General features: G+C 38.4%; 1 protein-coding gene across 1 annotated transcript in view; it reads right to left on the bottom strand.

Annotated features, from left to right (window-relative positions):
* Positions 1–21526, bottom strand: part of LOC149839553 (E3 SUMO-protein ligase SIZ1-like) — a 205403-nt gene extending 183877 nt beyond the window's left edge. The window contains exons 1-2 of the mRNA XM_090002624.1: positions 20770–21526; positions 17606–17686 (exon numbers count right to left, since the gene is read on the bottom strand). Of these exons, the coding sequence (XP_089858750.1) occupies positions 17606–17686; positions 20770–20793 (105 nt within the window). The 5' untranslated portion in view covers positions 20794–21526. The remainder of the gene's footprint in view (positions 1–17605; positions 17687–20769) is intronic.
* Positions 21527–21820: the final 294 nt, after the last annotated feature.

Raw genomic sequence — 21820 nt, forward strand, 5'->3', positions numbered from 1 at the left:
TGTTCAAGATTTTGGGATAGCACCTATCTATTGTGATATATTAGAAGCAGGTATAGAATATATATAGTTGATTAATGAAATCCTAATAAGTATGATAACATTTATAAGTCTATTTGTGCACTGATTCCAGAATTCTAAACACCCTTGACCACTTGAAGGGATTCACGATGCGACCCCGGACTAGTTATGCATAGTGGGAATTGTATTTGGGCTGTAGCATAACTCTGTGTTTTTTTTTAGGTGCTGGGTATTTTCTTTAGAACATCACATATTATAATACATGATATGCATATTAAATCTTAATTCCTGAACCTGAAGGTAAGATGCATGTACTGCAAATTACTTTGGTAAACCTTATTTACTTACAAACGAATGTAAGCAATAAGCGCTGTGAGTTTTTTTTTTAGTGTTGTACTTTAGATGACAAACATTTTTCGGCATCTGAATACAACAGTTTATGGTTGCAGTCAGCATTTAATTATACCTTAGAATTCGATAACTCTATACATGTTCCTTTGTTTTACAATTAAAGACACCATAAGGTGTTTATGATTTTAAGTATTGTCTCTACCATATGGTTAATCATATTGGTGACATGGCGAGGGTAGCAATATTCGATCGCGACTCGTGTTACTATTAAACATGGAAATGGTATTCGGGTTTAACCCCGTGGAAGTAAGTTCATAAGTGAGTTGGAAATTCAAGTGAGTCTTAACGATATCTTATGAACAAAGTTTATACCTCTTCTTGAAAGTACAAGTCATGGGTAAATAGGAGTGTGTAAAGTACCAAGTCTGGTACTTGAGCATCTCGAGTAGATTCCTCAAGTTTGTAGACGTTATATAAATGAGAAACTTAAGCTTAACATTTTTTTCAGACTAGTTTAAAGGTACCGGGGCATTCGTGGTTGACGGTTTAAAGGTACCAGAGCACATGGAGTGGGTTCGCTCAAGTAAATTGATAAAATGGGTAGCATATCTAGTTAAGGTATGCATGGTTGAGAATCTTCTACTACAATGGTAGGATTCAAAATTGTTGGAGAACTCTAGTATCTTTGAGCGACTGGGTTCAGATCAGGGAAAACACTGATAAGTCGGGTAATAAACTTAATAAGATAAGCAACCCACTCATATTCGGGCTTACCTTGGAGAGGGTAGATAGTACACCATTCTGAGGACACGTGTTTTTAGCTTCGAGCGGCAATGACTCGTTGGTCTCCAGTCCTCGGAGTTGAGAAACTCAGAGTACGAATTTTTGTCCTAGGCAGTAGCTTCACATTCTTCTGCAGAAGTTAAGGATGCATCCTATTGTTTGGGCCTTTGGGAGGTTCTCTCGGTTATTCAACCGCTCCCTTAGCATTTCAGTTTCAGTTAGACATTCGGGTTAATAAAATACCAATGCATAAATAACCCCCGAATGTTCTCTTCTGTTACGGTTGCCTTGGCCTGCGAGTACCCGTGGGATAATTCAAGAGAAACACTAAATTGAATTTCTTGTGTATATCAGTCAGACAAAAGATTGTTAGCTTTGTACTTGAACATGTTATTAGTTATTTAAAACATGTGATTAGTTAATTGAGCATGTGATGAATTATTTAAACGTGTGATTATTTATTTGATCATGTGATTATTCATGTTATGCTACTTAGTGAGTTAGCATTGTTATATATAATGGATTAGTTTTCTGTCACTTGGTTATTCATGTCATGCTTAGTATCCGGATTTACTATCCATCGTTATTCAATCACATTGCATACTTGTTATATGATACATCTGCAAGATTGTAGTATTTTTCTACGCAGACTGATTGTACTCTGACACAAATTATTTTACTATTTTTCAGGAGAAGAGTAAAAGATAAAGAGCAGTTGTGGGATGATGTGCGGATCAGGATATATGATCTATAGTGTCCCCGAGATGTTAAAATTTAATTTGGTTATTATTAATTATTTCATTCAATTATTACGAACTCTAATCTTATGTTCTAAACTTTTATTAGAAATGAAATGAATGTTAGTTGCTTTGATGATTCTTGTGGTGTGCTTGAAATGTTTAACTCGGTTAATTTAAATATTTTCGCTGAAAAAAAATCAAAATTTGGGTTAAATTTCGGGGCGTTACAAAAGATGATTTGAGGTATAATCCTGAAGCTAAAGGCAAATATTTACCTAAGGATCAAGGGCAAAACAAGGGGCAAATTGGCCCTGACAAAGAGCTTTTGTTGGCTGCTCTTTCCATACTCAGTTTCAAGCAAAACGATCAGGGTATTTGGTACGTTCATTCAGGAGCTGCCAGCCATATCACAGGTGATGCAGGCAAATTCTCCAAATTAATTTCTTATTCTGGTAAAAATAACATTGTTACTAGAGATGGTAAACGCCACCCCATTACACAATCTGAAGATATTGTCCTTCCTTTGTCTAAATCACATTGTGTCCTGTTGTGTGATGTATTGTGTTACCCTAATATGAAAAAGAATATAGTCTTTATTTCTATACTTGTTGATGATATACCCTAATATCAAAAAGAATAGTCTTTATTTCTAAGCTTGTTGATGATACAAATTCGTTTGTTCAATTTACTACTTCTGTGTATGTAAAACATCTTCAAACGAGAAAGACGTTTGTTGAGGGAAAAAGATGTGGCAACATGTCCGTTTTCAAAGAAGATCCCTTTACTGCTTGAGCTACATTGGATAGTCACTCGAAGCCCGAGTCCTCTGCGTGTATTTTCAGTATTTCAAAGTTCAGTCAATCAAATGTTTGGCAAAGTAGGTTAGGTCATTATGGTAGAGTTTTTCTTGAAAGACTAGTTTCAAATAAATTGTTACCCAAATTTGTCTTGGGTGAAGAGCCTTGTGATAGTCTATGTCCTAATTGTTAAGTTTGTCATAGTCGTGTTTTTTCATTTAATACATATAATAAAAGAGTTTTGAAACCTTTTGATATTATTCCTTCAGGGACCATCTCCACTTCCTTCCACTTCTGGTAGCAAATATTATGTATCAGTGTTATTAAAAACACGCCTCAAGGCGCAAAAAGCGCGCCTCACCTCAAGGTGAGGGGCTTTATGCCTTGAGGCGCGTATATAAAGCGCAAAACCCTCAAGGCGTGCGCCTCATACACCTTCAGGCGCGCCTCAAACTGAGGCGTGTACGCCTGAGGCTTTTGGTCAAATGAGTGTCAAAGCCCTCATTTGACAAAAAATTAGGGTTTAAAGTTTAAACAAACCCTAATTCATCATGAATGCCTGAGGTTGTTCATGATTTTATTTTATTTTCGATTTATCGCATTTCCTGTACGAAGGAAATGCAGGTGACTTTTGTTTGGTTGATGCACCGCTATCGACGCGTCTATATTTCTCTTTAGGAATCGTGCATTTGGTGCGTTCTTGTGTGGCTGCATTCTGATTTGGACTGTAATTTGTAACAAGTGTGGAAATTGTGAGTTACAGAAACCAGAAACAAAGAAATGAGTGATTAAATCACATATAGTTTTTGAATCAAGTCTTTGCTTCTCCGCAATCTGATTTACCTGTGTTTCAACATTACTTGTGTTTCATTTGTAAAATGTGCTTTGGTGTAGAGCATGCTGTTTGTTGGCAGTTCTCTATTAAGTTATAAACTTTGCGTGTGCGTACGTTCGTGTGCAATGGGGAAATATTGACTACACTCGACTGTATTGTACACTAGCAGAAACATGTGGTGCAATCTATGTATGAGAATTCTGAACCCACAGGTATTCAGCATAGTTCGTTTATTGGGAATAACTCTTTGGATGTAGTGGTTTCAGCATAAAAACATGATTTTTCGAGCATGAAATTTTAGGGTTCTGGGGTAATAGATACTTGAAGTTTAAAAAATATCTGTTTGTGCAATACAGCTGGATCACTAACATGTTTTTGACTAAGAAAATCATTTAGATCATATCCCTAGGGCTTGATCTAGATAAAGTGACTTGATTAATGTTGCTTATAGCATGGGTTATTCAGTAAGGGCACCCTTTATCGCTTTACCATAGTTGAACCATAACAAAAACAAAATGTGTAGGTTGGCTGACAAAACCCATTCATGATGTGTTTATATGTAATCACTATGGCTGGTCAACATTTGGGAGTGATATAATTTGTGACATCACATTTTTTTGCAGGTTACTTAGTCTTTGATCTGGTGGAAATAATAAGTGTGATTGATTTGGTTATGATTTATTTGAGATTTTTTATTTCTTGTTGGTTGTTGCTTCATCAATAAAGCATTTTTTTTATTTTAGGTATTTTTTATAATTTTTTTAAGTTTAAAAAAAAATTGAGGCTTACGCTTTACGCCTCGCCTCAGATTTTGGTGGAGCGCCTCGCTACGCCTCAACGCTTTTCACAACACTGTTATGTATTATTTATTGATGACTATTCTTGTTGCTCTTGGATATTTTTCTTAAAGCATAAGTCTGATGTTTTTTTGTGTTTAAAACCCTTTGGGCCTATGTTCGTACTCAATTTTCATCAAATATTCTAAATCTCCAGTGTGATGGTGGTGATGAATACTCGTCAAAGGAATTTGTTGAATTTTTACGAAATAATGGAATTGGTTGAAGAGTTTTATGCTCATGGACCATGGTCGCCAGTCAAGGAAGGAGTGGAAAGCGATACGAGAAGCGAAAGCGGGAAGCAAGGCACTTTCAAAATTTTAGGAAGCAGGAAGCGTGGGACGACTTAGAAGCGAATCAAGAATTATCTCGGAAGTGACCTAGGAAACGAACCGGAAGCGAGGGGGAAGTGAAAAAAGAGATTAAAAAAAATAAAAATATAAAAACAAATGAAAAAATGGGGGAAAGTGCACTTCCCAAAAAAAATTAGCGTTTTCCATCACGTTTCGGAAGCGCAACGTTTCACGCTTCCGAATCGCGCTTCGGAGAAGCGCACTTCCCCACTTGGCTAGGCGTTTTCGGTAACTCTACCCTAGACACCTTAACAAAATGGCATTGCTGAAAGAAATCATCGTCATATTGTAAAGAGTGTAATGTCCATGATTCATGAGAGTAAAGTTCTCATAAAGTTATGGACCAAGGCATTTCATACAATTGAATATGTTATAAACAGATTGCCCATGAAACTTTTGCAGAACAATTCTCCCTATTTTATGCTATCCGGAAAGCACCCAAATTATAATGAGTTAAAGGCATTTGGATGTTTGTGATATGTTCATGTGGACAGCTTGGTGAGAGACAAATTTTAGGATAAAGCCCATGTTTGTTTTGTTGGATATGTTGATGATTACAAAGGTTAATGATTACAGAGGTTTCAGGTATTATGATTCCAGGTCAGGCAGAATTAAAATATCTAGAAATATTGTGTTTGATGAGTGCAACTTTTCTAATGATCAGTGTAACCATTATGTTTTGCAGGACAAGAATAATATTGAAGTAGATCAGCCTTGGCTAGATAATAGCCTATTTTTAGCCATGAATGATAGGGTATAGCAGCCGGATTTTTTTTCTGATCAAAGTTATGATGACTTAGAAGATCTACCAGCCGAATTCAATTGTGACACAGAAACCGATTCAGGCAATGTAGAAAGCACATCAGGAAGATTCAAAGAGGGATGCGTCTATACAAGGTGTGTTCAAAGCCAGACGGTTCTACAAGACTAGCAACAATCATCAGATCAAGAGAGACAACTTCAGTCAATAAGAAGATCAAAGAGGGTGAGACGTTCGATTGAAAGATGGATACAACAACAACAACAACGCCTTCATCCCAAAACAATTGGGGTCGGCGATATGAACCAAAAACGAAAATCATTCTAGGTCTGCCACATGAATCCTTCTCTTCCAATCATTTATATCTAATGCCATGTCCTCGGTGAGGTTCAAAGCATTCATATCCTTTCCTATCACCTCCATCCATGTCTTCCTAGGCCTACCCCGACCTCTTTTAACTAATATATTTTCTCATTTCTCCATCCTTCTAACTGGAGCATCATTAGGCCTTCGCCGAATATGTCCAAACCACCGTAAATGATTCTCTCTCATCTTATTTTCAATGGGTGCAACGCCTACCTTCTTTCGTATCTCCTCGTTCTGAATCTTATCTTTTATTGTATTTCCCCACATTCATCTCAGCATACGCATCTCAGCTACACTCATTTTTTGAATATGATGTCTCTTGGCAGCCCAACATTTTGTACCATATAGTAAAGTGGGCCTAATAGTCATCGTATAAAAGTTTCCCTTCAACCGCAATGGCATTCTACAATCGCACAAAAGTCCAGTTGCACTTTTTCATTTCATTCACCCAACCTTTATCCTATGATTTACATCTCCATCAATTTCTCCATACTTTTGAATGATAGATCCCAAATATTTGAAACAAACATGCACCGGTATTTCGTGCTCACCAAGCTTCACTACACTCTCATCACTACTTCGTTGCTTACTAAACCGACATTCCATATATTCTGTCTTACTCTTACTCAACTTAAAACCTCTTGCTTCCAATGTCTGTCTCCATAATTCTAACTTAGCACTAACCCAAACTCTAGACTCATCAATCAAAACAATATCATCAGCAAACAACATACACCATGGCACATTTTCTTGAATTGATCTTGTAAGCTCATCCATCACTATAGCAAATAGGAAAAGGCTTAAAGCAGATCCTTGATGTAACCCAACCGTTATAGGAAAATTGGTTGTCACCCCTCCATAAGTGCGGACATTGGTTACTACTCCTTCATGCATATCTTTGATTATACTAATGTACTTGAGAGAAACACCTTTCTTCATCATTGTCCACCAGAGAACGTCCCTAGGTACTCTATCGTATGCCTTCTCCAAATCAATAAAAACCATATGCAAATCTTTGTTCCTCTCTCTATTTCTTTCAATAAGTTGTCTAAGAAGATGTATAGCTTCCATAGTTGATCTTCCAAGCATAAAACCAAATTGATTCTCCGATATCATGACAACCTTCCTCAACCTAGACTCAATCACCCTCTCCCAAAGTTTCATAGTATGACTCATGAGTTTTATACCATGATAGTTTGTGCAATCTTGTATATCACCCTTATTCTTATATAGAGGCACCAAAGTACTCTTCCTCCACTCATTAGGCATCTTATTTGTCCGCCAAATCTTGTTAAAAAGATTTGTCAACCATTCTAAACCTTTCTCTCCCAAGCACTTCCAAGCCTCGATAGGTATACCATCTGGGACAACTGTCCTTCTTGATTTCATTTTCTTCAAAGCCTCTGCAATTTCTTTCTTTTGAATCTTGTGCATGAAGTCACAATTCATCTCATGAAAAGGAATGGAGAAGTCTCCAAGATCCTGAGCATGACTTTCATTAAATAGATTATCAAAATAATCTTTCCATCTCTCCTTAATCTCCTCATCTTTGACTAAAACCCTTTGTGTTTCATCTTTGATACATCTAACCATACCTAGAACCCTCGATTTCCTATCTCTCATCTTTGCAAGCCTATAAATATCCTTCTCGCCCTCTTTGATATCCAATTTGTCATAAACCTCCTTATATACCTTATCCCTCGCATTCCGAACTACTTTTTTAGCTTCCTTCTTTGCTATCATATACTTCCCCAAATTCTCATTATCACGACTCTTAGATTTCTATAACACTCTCTTTTAACCTTAATAGCTAATTTGACATCCTCGTTCCACCACGATGTATCATTACCTAGCGGTGCACCGCCTTTAGACTCACCCAATACCTCCTTAGCCACCTTTCTCATGCCACCCGCTATCTTATTCCACATTGATTCGGAATCCTCCTCGAGACATTGAAAGATGGATGAGTTATAAAAATTTCACCATAGATTTCCAGTGCTTCCTTACTTAAATTGGACAGCAGCAAGAACCCAAAACATTTAAGCATGCAGTGCAGTGAAATAGGTGGATAGTGTGAAGGCTACTGAGTCCCTCGGCTTGCGTGGGCTGCTACACAGAGAAAACAGAGAGAAAGAAAGGGATAGGAGAATAACTGAGGTCGTACCTTGGTTGAGATGCCTCTTTGGCTTATATATTGAGAATAAAACATATTATAGAAAATTATAAGAATGCCCTTTACAACATAAGACGTGTATTTCTAACAGCCCCCCTCAAACTATGCATGGTGTTGAATGACCATGGAGAGTTTGCTCTTAAGAAACCAATGACGCAATGAAGAGAGGGGTTTGGTCAAGAGATCTGCCACTGGATCTTCACCATAGAGATACATAAGATGGATCTCTTGACTTTTGACCTTTTTCCTCACAAAATGTTGATCAATTTCCATGTGTTTCATTTTTCCATGTTGCATCGGATTGGTGGTAATAGCAACCGCACTCCTATTATGACAGTATAAAAGAGAACGAGAGATACTTTGACGTAAATTGACCAATAAATGCTTAGTCCATAACACTTTTGTTGTGACAGCTGCCATCGCATGATACTCCGCTTCAATACCAGATCAGGAAAATGTCTTTTGCCTTCAGCTAGACCATGAAATTAGATGATGGCCCAAAAAGACTGCATAATCTGTGACTGTGACAGAACAATTGAAAGACGGATGGCTAGCCCAATCCGCATGCGAATAGGCAAGAATAATAAGATCTAACCCGGTAGAAAGACTAGGAGGATGCCTTCTATAAACCAAACCATCCCTGATTGTATCCTTCACATAATAGAGAATCTGTTTTGCTGCTTCCATGTGATTGTGAGGAGACTGCATAAAGTGGGAGACTTGATTGGTAGCAAAGACCAAGTCGAGCAGCGTAAAGGTGAGATACTGAAGGGCTCCAACGAGACTGCTGAATTGTTCCAGATGAGATAGCAGAGGGTCCTGAGGATCATATTCGATTAACTTCACACTTACTGTTGTGGGAGTAGGAACTGGCTTGCAATCTGTCATGCCAAAGCGAGATAGAACGTCCAGAGCATACTTGCGCTGGGATAAGATGAGAGAATTGTTTGTGTGGTCAACCTCAATGCCAAAGAAATACCGTAAAGGACCCGAATCTTTCATGCGAAACCGCTTATTAAGCATCGATTTCACTGCCATGATTTTGCCTGCATCACTCCCTCCTGTAATAACAAGATCAACTACATACACAAAAATGATGGTAATGTAAAACTGATCTAAATGAACAAACAAGGAATAATCACATTGGCTCTTGACGAAGCCGAAAGAGCGGAGAGCAGCATTAAAAGTCTCAAACCATGCACGAGAAGCTTGATTTAGACCATATATGGCATTTCACAAGCGAAGAAAAATAGAATTAGGGTCAGCCTCAGGATAGCCAAGGCGGTGTTCCATGAACACTTCTTTATGTAATGCACCATGTAAAAACGCATTCTTCACGTCCATTTGACTAAGACTCCAGCCATATGTAGTGGCGAGAGAAAGAACTACATGAATAGTACCCATCCGAGACTCCAGCCATATCTAGTGGCGAGAGAAAGAACTACATGAATAGTACCCATCCACAGGACCGAAGGTCTCATCAAAATCTAGACCATATTCTTGAGTGTACCCTTTTGCCACCAACCTTGCCTTATACCGCTCAATATTGCCATCAACCTTATATTTAATTTTGTAGACCCAACAGCATCCAACAACATTCTTATCAATAGGTCTTGATACCACTTCCCAAGTATCACACTCACGAAGAGCAGAAATTTCATTAGTCACGGATTCAATCCATTTGAGATGATGCCTAGCTTCATGATAGAATCGGCGTTCTTGACCGAAATCAAGAGTTGTGGCAAAAGCATGAAACTCAGCAGAGGAGTCATAGCTTACTCAACAGTGCAACGGATGCCGAATTCGAGCAGGCTGTCTAGGCTGATCGGATGGAGGTATATGCATGGGCACAACAGCAGCAAAGTAAGGAGAATCAGATAGCAAGGAAGATGAAGCAGCAGGAGGAATCTGATCAGCAGTAGGAGGCTAATCAGCAGTAAGTTTTGGGGAAAATGTGAAAGAAGCATTCTGCTGCAGTTGAGTTGAGCCTGTACTGAGATTTGTAAGAGCACTATGATCAAGACATGGGGTGGGTAGTGGAGGACGTCATTGATCATGTGACGCTAACGGATCTGAACGCAATGGAGCCGTGGTTGGCCAAAAGGTCAAAGGTTGTTCAAGTGAGTCGGTTGGACTGATATAGCTGTCATGGCTAGAAGCATCAAATGCATTTTCATGGAACATAACATGTGAAATAATCAGCTTACCAGTAACTGGATTAAAACACTGATATCCCTTATATGTATCATCATATCCAGCGAATTGGCATAGTGGGGCTTTAGGAGAAAATGTATCACGCAACGAATCATGAATATGAACAAAACACCTACTTCCAAAAGTCCAGAAGAGGGAATAATCAGGTTGCTGCCCATGAAGCAAAAAGAACGGAGAGTGCCCTTCAAGTGAACTAAGAGGCATGCGGTTGATCAAAAAGGTAGTTGTGTGGAAGGCCTCAGTCCACAAACTCTTTTGAATTTTAGATTTCTCCATAAGAGTGAGTGTTGTTTCAGTGATGTGTCGATGCTTTCTCTTAGCCACCCCATTTTGCTAAGAGGTACGTGGGCAAGATAGCTCGTGCTGGATTCCAAGATCATCAAGATAATTGGAAAAGGCCACAGACATATTCACCACCACCATCACTACAAAAATGCAATATTTTACGAGAAAATGATTTTCAACAAGGGTTTTGAATTTCTGAAAGATGGATAACACTTGATCTTTTGTTTTCAAAAGATAGATCCATGTATAACGGTAGTAGTCATCCATAAAAATTTCAAAAAAAGTGGAATTTCAGTAACCTAATTGCTTGTGCCACAATAAGACATCATTATTGGGGACAACTTCATCCGACACTAAAATGTCAGGACGACCAACAGGAGCTTCATCAAGGACGTACAACTCTCCGCATCTCTTTCCTTCAACAAGGTTCCGCTTGGTGTGAATGTCCTTCACAAAAACGGAAGAAGAAGAGAAAGAAATACAAGATTGAGATTGACCAAAAAGTTGAGACACAAAAACAAGATTACGCCTAATGTTAGGAACAAGAAAGGTATTAAAGAGATGGAAAGGACCACGAGGGGCATGGATGGTGGTGGTTCCAATGTGAGTAATCGAATGGGATATTCAATCACCAGTGACTATTTTTCCAGTACCATGATAGGAATAAGATTTGTGAGTTTACCTGCATCTCCTGTGACATGATGTGCGGCTCCCGAATTCAGAAACCAAGCATTCGGCTGCTGGCTCTGAGATATGGACGGTGATAACCAAGTGGGCTGCTCTGAACTGAGAGACCATGATGGAATAGCTGGGGAGATGGACTGCGAGTGTTGGTCAGGTGTCCACGGTGAACCATAGGAGTTTTCAGTGCCATGCATGCCAATATGAGAAAAGGATGCGCTCAAGGAATCCATGTCCTAATAGTGTATCTCAGGAAAGGTTGTTGAATTGGTGGATGCATTGAAGGTTCCTGGTCATGAGCCTCTTCCCCCTTGGGTTATGACGCAAACTAGCGAAAGCAGGACGGATAGGCAAATGTAGGTGGGTGGTATGTTGGAACATACCTCCAATAACAATTGGAACAAGAATGTCCCCGCTTTCAACACATCTGACATGTGATGTTTTGACGATTTCAACTTGTGTTAGCAGCATTGGGATTAGGAAGAAGCCCTGTATTTCGGTTATCATATTGATTTTGGCCTCGTCCTCGCCCATGATTCAAGGTGGCAGCCATCAGCACTTCATGATTTGGATGAGACTCCTCTTTCTTCGCTGAGATGCCAAAGTTTGATTCGAATTCAAGCAGTATGGACCTATGCTTATCGAAGTTCCTCCTTTTCTCAAGGCCCATATACATCGCTTTGAACATGTTGTACTCATCACCTAGCCCACGAAGCGTCTGGCTGCATACATCTTGATCTGTCACAGGACTTCCTATTGCAGCTAATTGATTTGTGATATACTTCACTCAATCAAGGAAAATCTGCCACACTGTTGTTTTCTCTCTTCGACGAGCCAAATTCTGACGAGATGATACACCTTAGGAGTAGATATCTGCTCATACCATTTGTGCAATACCTCCCAAAGTTTCCTTGTTGTCACCCCTGTGGGAGCGTGCAAAAGAACTTGTTTAGCAAGAGTCGCCATCATAAACGCAACAACCATCAGATCACTTTTGAACCAAGCAATATATGTCGGATTCTTGATGTAGACAATCTGATTGGAATCATCACCTTTTGTTGTCTCCTTTTCTTTTTCTTTTGATTTCTCTTTGGCAGTTGATACGTATTCCAAGGGAGCAAAAGTGGATCCATCAAGGTGTCCCATCAAGTCATGACCGCAGATTAAAAGAATAATCTGCTTTTTCCAAGTTATGAAATTGGTTTCATCCAACTTTTCATAAACAAGTTGGTTAAGGAAGAGGAAGTGAGAGATTGGGAAGAAGACAATGAAATAAGGAGAATAGTGATGATGACTCAAACGAAAATCAGAATCTTGAATAAGAAATCTGAATTTGAATGATCCAAGAATCCGGACCTTGTTCAAGCAGGTCTCGGATTCTTTTTTTAGTCTGATGACTATTTGATATTTTTCGATGGGAAAAATGAAATTTCGTTGGGTCAAAACCTTGGTTTGGGTTTTAAAAGAAACAAACGTGAAAGTAAGAAAAGAGACTTCACGTTGGGATGATGTGTTAGGTCAGTTCTGAACAAATCAACTTAGAAGCTTTTTGGGATCTGATTCAATGAGATAGGCAAAGGAAAGGACAATTAATGGAAGAGATTTGAACAAAAAGAAGTCAAGATTCAAAGAAATTGATCAAATCTAAAATCGATCAGATCTAATTTGATCTGATTTGGAACTACAAAAGAAACAATTGAGATTTAAAAGGAGGCAAATCTGATATGGTACGATCAGATTTGATTTGATGCTGCTGAAAGGAAAAAAAAATGATTTGACGTGACTAGAAAGAAATCTGGTTTGAAGTAACGAGATTCGATTTTAAGAAAAATAAAAGATTTTTAAGAAAAGAAGAAAGATGATTAAAAAGGTTTGACCCAATATGATCAAATCGATTTTCAGAAAAGGAAGAGGATGAAATCCAATTTGACAAAATCAGATTTAGAATCAAAGGAAGAAAGAAGAACACAACCTGATGATTACACCTCGACCCGCTCAGATACCATGTGAAGGTTGCTGAGTCCCTCGGCTTGCGTGGGCTGCTACACAGAAAAAACAGAGAGAAAGAACAAGATAGGAGAATAACTGAGGTTGTACCCTGGCTGGGACGCCTCTTTGGCTTATATATTGAGAATAAAACATACAACAACAACAACTACGCCTTCATCCCAAAACAATTGGGGTCGGCGATATGAACCAACAAAGAAAATCATTATGGGTCTTCCACATTAATCCTTCTCCTTCATTCATTTCTATCCAATGCCATGTCCTCGGTGAGGTTCAAAGCATTCATATCCTTTCCTATCACCTACATCCATGTCTTCCTAGGCCTACCCAGACCTCTATTAACTAATATATTTTCCCATTTCTCCATCCTTTTAACTAGAGCATCATTAGGCCTTCGCCGAATATGTCCAAACCACCGTAAACGATTCTCTCTCATCTTATTTTCAATGGGTGCAACGCCTACCTTCTTACGTATCTCCTCGTTCTGAATCTTATCTTTTATTGTATTTCCACACATCCATCTCAGCTACACTCATTTTTTGAATATGATGTCTCTTGGCAGCCCAACATTCCGTACTATATAGTAAAGCGGGCCTAATAGTCGTCCTATAAAACTTTCCCTTCAACCGCAATGGCATTCTACGATCGGACAACACTCCAGTTGCACTCTTCCATTTCATCCACCCAACCTTTATCCTATGATTTACATCTCCATCAATTTCTCCATACTTTTGAATGATAGATCCCAAATATTTGAAAGAATCATCCACCGGTATTTCGTGCTCACCAAGCTTCACTACACTCCCATCACTACTTCGTTGCTTACTAAATCGACATTCCATGTATTATGTCTTACTCTTACTCAACTTAAAACCTCTTGCTTCCAATGTCTGTCTCCATAATTCTAACTTAGCATTAACCCCAACTCTAGACTCATGAATCAAAACAATAGCATCAGCAAACAACATACACCACGGCACATTTTCTTGAATTGATCTCGTAAGCTCATCCATCACTATAGCAAATAGGAAAGGGCTTAAAGCAGATCCTTAATGTAACCCAACCGTTATAGGAAAATTGGTTGTCACCTCTCCACAAGTGCGGCCATTGGTTACTACTCCTTCATATATATCTTTAATTATACTAATGTACTTGAGAGAAACACCTTTCTTCATCATTGTCCACCAGAGAACGTCCCTAGGTACTCTATCGTATGTCTTCTCCAAATCAATAAAAACCATATGCAAATCTTTGTTTCTCTCTCTATTTCTCTCAATAAGTTGTCTAAGAAGATGTATAGCTTCCATAGTTGATCTTCCAGGTATAAAACCAAATTGATTCTCCAATATCATGACAACCTTCCTCAACCTAGACTCAATCACCCTCTCCCAAAGTTTGATAGTATGACTCATGAGTTTTATACCACGTGAGAATAAAACATGTTGCAGAAAATTACAAGAATACCCTTTACAACATAAGACGTATATTTTTAACAAATATAAACTATGAATGAAGAAATGCAGGTCTTGCATGAATGTCAAACATGAGAGATAGTAAAAAGACTGTCTGATAAAAATGTAGTTGGTTCAAAATGGGTGTATAAAATAAAATATAAACCCAATGGAACTCTCGAAAGATATAAAGCTCACCTAGTAGCAAAAGGATTCACTCAGGAGTATGGGCATGATTATGAATGAGACATTCAGTCTTGTTGTCAAAATAAGTACTATACGGATCGTCCTTTCACTAGCAGTTGATCATGGGTGGCAACTAAGTCAGTTGGATGTAAAAAATGTGTTCTTACACGGGCATATTAAGGAGGAAGTTTATATGAAGCAGCCACCAGGGTATAGTGAAAAGATCCAAAAACTCATATTTGTAGGTGAAAAAGAGCTATTTATGTTTCATTTACAAAATTAACAATTTTATCATTGTGTTACTAATTTATGTTGATGATATAATTGTTATTGTCAGCGTAGTGAACATATTGAAAAAGTGAAGAGGTTCTTGCACAAAAAAATTAATATAAAAGATATTGGTCTATTATGGAATTTTCTTGAGATAGAGGTACATCGGCAAGCTAATTCCCTTATTTTAACTCAGCACAAATACACGATGGATCTTCTAAATCAGTGTTGTGAAAAGCGTTGAGGCATAGCGAGGCGCTCCACCAAAATCTGAGGTGAGTCGTAAAGCGTAAGCCTCAAAAAAAAATTAAAACTTAAAAAAATATAAAAAATATCTAAAATTGTAAATAAATAAAAAATGCTTTATTGATGAAGCAACAACCAACAAGAAATAAAAAATCCCAAATAAATCATAACCAAATCAATCACACTCATTATTTCCACCAGATCAAAGACTAAGTAACCTGCAAAAAATGTGATGTCACAAATTATATATCACTCCCAAATGTTGACCAACCATAGTGATTACATATAAACACATCATGAATGGGTTTTGTTAGCCAACCTACACAATTTGTTATGGTTCAACTATGGTAAAGCAATAAAGAGTGCCCTTAATGCATAACCCATGCTATAAGCAACATTAATCAAGTCACTTTGTCTAGATCAAGCCCTAGGGATATGATCTAAATGATTTTCTTAGTCAAAAACATGTTAGTGATCCAGCTGTATTGCACAAGCAGATATTTTTTAAACTTCAAGTATCTATTACCCCAGAACCCTAAAATTTCATGCCCGAAAAATCATGTTTCTGCTGAATACCTATGGGTTCAGATTTCTCATACACAGATTGCACCACATGTTTCTGCTAGAGTGTACAGTACAGTCGAGTGTAGTCAATATTTCCCCATTGCACACGGACGTATTCACACGCAGAGTTTATAACTTAATACAGAACTGCCAGCAAACAGCATGCTACACCAAAGCACATTTTACAAATGAAACACAAGTAATGTTGAAACACCGGAAAATCAAATTGCGGAGAAGCAAAGACTTGATTCAAAAACGATATGTGATTTAATCGCTCATTTCTTTGTTTCTGGTTTCTGTAACTCACAATTTCCACACTTGTTACAAATCACAGTCCAAATCAGAATGCAGCCGCACAAGAACACACCAAATGCATGGTTCCTAAAGAGAAATACAGGAAGAATTTCCTCCAGCCATAGACGCATCCATAACAGTGCATCAACCAAACAAAAGTCACCTGCATTTCCTTCGTACAGGAAATGCGATAAATCGAAAAGAAAATAAAATCATGAACAGCCTCAGGCATTCATGATGAATTAGGGTTTGTTTAAACTTTAAACCCTAATTTTTGGTCAAATGAGGGCTTTGACCCTCATTTGACCAAAAGCCCCAGGCGTACACGCCTCAGTTTGAGGTGTGCGACTCAAGGCGTATGAGGCGCACGCCTCGAGGGTTTTGCACTTTATATACGCGCCTCAAGGCATAAAGCCCCTTGCCTTGAGGCGAGGCGCGCTTTTTGAGCCTTGAGGCGCATTTTTAATAACACTGGTCCGGACTGAAGACCAAGTGGCTAACTTGTCCACTAAAGGACTCACAAAGAACAGATTTTGATATTTAAGAACCAAGTTGTCTATGGTTGTTAATCATTCATAACTTGAGGAAGGCTATTAGAGCGTGAGGTTTGAGGTGGTGAGATCTGGATCTTAATCCAGATCCATATCACTCACGTCACTGTTCACGATGTTACTGTTCACGTCATTGTTCATGATGTTACTGTTCACGTCACTGTTCATATCTCCTAGTTCCCTATTGTATTTTATTATACATTGTGTTCCTAAAATACCCTTTATTAGTCTTCTTGTATTTTGTGTTAATAAAGGTGTTTTAGTAAATATGTATTTTAGTGTAAAGTGGATATAAATAGTCACAATGAGGCACGGTTTTCCCATATTGGGAATCATGAGAGTTCAGCCCAAACTTTTCTCTTGTCTTCTTTCTCTCTGCAGGAACAGCCCAAACTTTTCTCGTCTTTTTTCTCTCTACAGAAACTTCAGAAAACCTAAATCTAACATCCGGTTTCCAGCCATGACAAACAGAAATTAGAAGATTTGGCATTGTTCTAATAGAATGTCATTCCACTTGCAAAAAGCAGCAGACTGATGCCTTTTTTATGGGTGTGTATACATCCTGAGGTGGATTAAGTCAGTTTTCAGGATTAGTTTTGATTTTCCAGCATTGGTTTTTTTTCAACGAAAAAAAATAGTAAAGTTGTATAGATTACATGATGCAATCAAGCATTTATAGCAACCATCCATATATGTATGTGCCTGTGTGTATCGGAAGTTGTGTACTAGCATTTTACAAGATGAATGGAGAAAAGTAACAATACCAGCTATGATATTCCGTAAGAGCAATGTGAACATAGCATCTGCAGTCTTGCAGTATAATCAATTTCTGAAGATGACAAACCTGTTTTTTCCCTTGCTTTGCAAGTCCTATCTGTGTCAAAACATCCTTTAGCTCCTTTATTCGGAAATACTGCAGTTTTTCCTGAAAGAGGTAGAAAAGCGTAGATGTACTACCAAATAACACACATTCAACAAACAAGTTCTCAAAGATAGACACAATTGCTTAAAAAGTTCCATAATGAAAATCGATGCTTGCAGCCAAAACAAAAGAAGCCATAAGCTAAAATATGAAAAGTCATAGAGTTTAGAGAGAAACATCGAATGACTCTAATTGGTAGTCATTCAAATGTAAAATACTTTAAAAGATGAAAGATCTTTCCATCGCCATGAACAGGCAAAATCCTTACATTCTCTATCTGATTTTAACCAAAAGAAAAGAAAAAAAAGTATCTCTAAACAACTTATCTCAAATGCTGCTATACAAAATAGCAATGCCTGGAAAATAATGTTCAGAAAAAGTTTTTGGTCAAAGCCACAACTATCCAGAACTCATAGAAGAAATCTAAGATTGGGTATCAAATTGGAAATGCAACTCCATGTATCATGCCTTAAGGAATCAAGAGGAAAAGAGCACGTTAAATAAACACCTATAAATGGTGTTAGATGTACATCAACAATTTGGCTTACATGACCACTTGTGAATGTATATTGAAATTTGAAAAGCCTCCCGTGGTATTGGTGATATCAGAATTGAGATAAAGCCTCTAACAAATTTATTCCAACTTACCTATGGTCACCTCACTACTATAACTCCATAGACTGCCACCATACAAACACAGTGGAGCATGCATCCACTTGACTGCCCTTAAGGTGCAAGCCTTTTGATATTTGATAACCTCAAAACATGAGAGCTCTCACCATCCAGGAGGTGTCTTATTACTTATATGTTGAAGGAAGCTGGTTCACATATTTTCGCAAAACCTGAGGGCCACAAATGCTTCCACCCAAAGCTTTTGTCCAGAAAGTATAGTGGAAGGGGAAATCACCGTATCTCCACTAAAATCCTTCTTTTGGTGACTTCAACTGAAAAGAAAGGTGGAAGTGCTTTGAACTTGCAGTTGGTGGATTGAAGCCACATGGTGGCTGTTATCTTTGGGATGAAATGATCAGTACTGCAACAATATACACTTCCCATCCTCATGTTTTACATGCTTACAGTCATTTCAACAACTTACTATTGCCAAATGATGACTTATCTCCTTGTTGGAAGACACCATCACATTTGGACAGTCCAAGAGTTTTCCTTAACTATTTTGACTATGTACCATTGCCTCAATGCTCTTATCTGCAAATTGTATGTGATGGTGACTGCTTGTCACCACCGACTTTCGTTATTCAATAATGGTTTCCTTTTGTTTGGCTTCAAGAGGGAAAAAGAAAGGAAATATAGAATGCATCACCTAAAGAGCACAAAAAGTTCTATGCATCAAAGAACCAAAACGCGTACAGGAAAACCACAAAAAGAAAATACCCTCCTCAAGCTTACCGCCCTGAAACCTACAAATTGCATCTGAAAAATGTTGTCTACTCATGCAATACCTCAGCTTCATCCTTCCACATAATAACCAGCAACCAATCAAGCAATGGTTTTACCTAATGTGGTCTGGCACTTTAACCCCTAACAGTACATACTAGAAGAGGAACACCTATGATATGCCAGGAGACAATGTTTTTCTTTAATACATAATCATATATGACAAATTAGTCAATTGCTTTTTTATTTGCATAACACACAAAATATGCATCAAAGATCCAATTTGAAATAGTTAAATAATCATTTAATAGTGTGATCTTGACATAGTTTGACTTCCTCTCGAATTCCTCCACTTTTAACCTCATTTTTAGGTCAAGGCTCAAGACCATTCTTAATGGAACTGAGAGGCCAAAGGAGGGAAGTCATCATTAAAGGCACACCGAAGGGTACAAACACAATAGAATATGATTATAGTAAGGAGAGACATCATACAAGTCATGTCTAAGCATTTAAATTTTTTAACTGATAAAATATGTTTATATGTACAGCACCATACATTTATAATGTTAAACCTAGAGACTTCACCCATAAAGCACTATTGTAATTTTATACAAGTCACACACGAAGATATTGCATTACCCCCCTCCATGCAAAGTGCTTTAATACACATAAAACCCTCTCTCTGCTTTTCCTTATCCCTATAAGACATCATACAGTTCCACCACAGCAGTAGAACAAGAAAAATCTAAGATAAAGCTCATTTCATTTCATTCATCCAAAGTTCCTATCACCTGGCAAGAATATCAGCAAACTTGTCAGCTGATATAAATGAAATATCCAAATCTATGTATGTCCATACCAGGCACATAGAAACAGTCGAACAAAATGAATGCCAATATTGGTGATAGCTAGCACGCTTTCCCTCAACTGACCTCATCAACGGCAAATAAGAAAAGCATTGTTGGAAACAGAAGTGGCCTAATAATCAGAAGAATGGGTCTACTAAATCATGCCTTATTAGCGACATTTTTGTGGCTATTGTTCAAGAAAGAAGATTGCTTTCGAGGTTGATTAGAGCCAAGTACGGTATTGAGGGATTGTCCTTACATTCCAAAGCTTCTTCATCTTCTATTCTTGTTTAACTCATTGCCAAGATGCTAGACATTCTCCAAAGTTTATGCATCTGCTATTAGCCTTCTTGTTTAAAATATTAAAAGAGTTTTGTCAAACAGAAATAACGACAATATATTGTGAAGTACAGCCACTTAAATGACATTCAAGCTATGCCACTTACAGAAAATCGAAGCTATAGCATTCATAACGGTCCAGCTATAATTTAGAAGGAGTTGGAATAACTTGGGGATGTAACATGATAGTTATGATAACACAAATTCCCAAAAGTAAAAGTAGGAAACCAAAATCCACTGAGAAACACCACACACTGTTCCATATATTCCACCACGTTTGTTATTGAAGGGGACTCCAAACATGTTTCACTGAATAATTGTAAGGATACGTTTGCAAATGTTTCTTTCATGTCCCAAAACCAGTATCGAGCAAATTGAGTTCGGAGCCAAATTAAGGGGATACTTCAAAACCTCCCAAAATATGAAGAAACCAATCGGAGTATACAATGAAGTCAATCCAAAAATCCTTAGAAAAAGAAAAAAGTGAATTCCATGAGAACCAACCTTGCAACTTGCCAATGAATCCATATCGTTTCTCGCCCACGAATAAATCTTGAATTCCCCCAGGACCGACAGCAGAGCAGCAAAAGCTCGCACTCAATTACCCAATCCCACGAATTTTAACACCGAATCCCAAACGAACAATACAACAAATCTCAGAGACAAGCGAAGATCAGGTCAAATCCACACACCGAACACGAAACAAGACACTGAAATTAAGCAAAAACTGGAGCTCTATTTCAAATTAGGACAATTGCCCCAACCAAAAACGCTAATTGAAATCGGATATCGAATCAGAAGAGACACCAAAAGATCTCGGATCGGAAATAGCGAAACACGCCGAAGGAAAGAAAACCCATCGAGTTCAATGCGACAACCTAGAGTTACTATGTACTCGGAGAAATGAAGAGGGGTGTAAGTAGTTCAGGAGGGAAGGGAACTCCTAGTAGGTGGAGGAGGAGAAACTCTATGGTTAGGGTTAGAGGCTCTCACTCGGATCGGGGCGATCGATCAGAGACTGAGAAGGAGGAGGAGGAGGAATTCTTTCGGGGGTGGTGATCTTGCGGAGAGGCTCCCATCAGGCGTCGTATAACTCTATTTGACCGGACAGAAGGCGGAGCCCGCAAGCCAGAAAGGGGATGTAACCCTTGCCTTCCCCTTCAATCCTCCCTATTCCTCTTTTGGATTCCGGAGTCGGAATCGCGACCTCCGTTCGCTGCCGTGGTGGCACTCGCACGACGCGAGAGTTGTGCAAATGCCCACGGTGGTCCTACCTACTACTCCTCCCTTTCTTCCACCCTGAGACCCCCGATCCGGTTCGGGTCTTGTTTGTCTGGACTCTCGGAGCGTTCGAATTCGGGATGCGCATGGACAGGACGCCCTGAACTTTCATGCACGTCAGTGGACAGGATAGGACGCACTGTCCAGATGTAATATCTCACAATTTTTTCTTAAATTTAAAATTTTAATAAATGTATATTTTATTAAAAAAAATTGTATATGAAAATCGAGATATACTGTGCTGGTGTTAGTAGATCTTGGTATGGATCTTGGA

The sequence above is a fragment of the Nuphar pumila genome, chromosome 4 (assembly GCF_984573655.1).
Source record: "Nuphar pumila chromosome 4, dmNupPumi1.hap1.1, whole genome shotgun sequence".
NCBI lineage: Eukaryota > Viridiplantae > Streptophyta > Magnoliopsida > Nymphaeales > Nymphaeaceae > Nuphar > Nuphar pumila.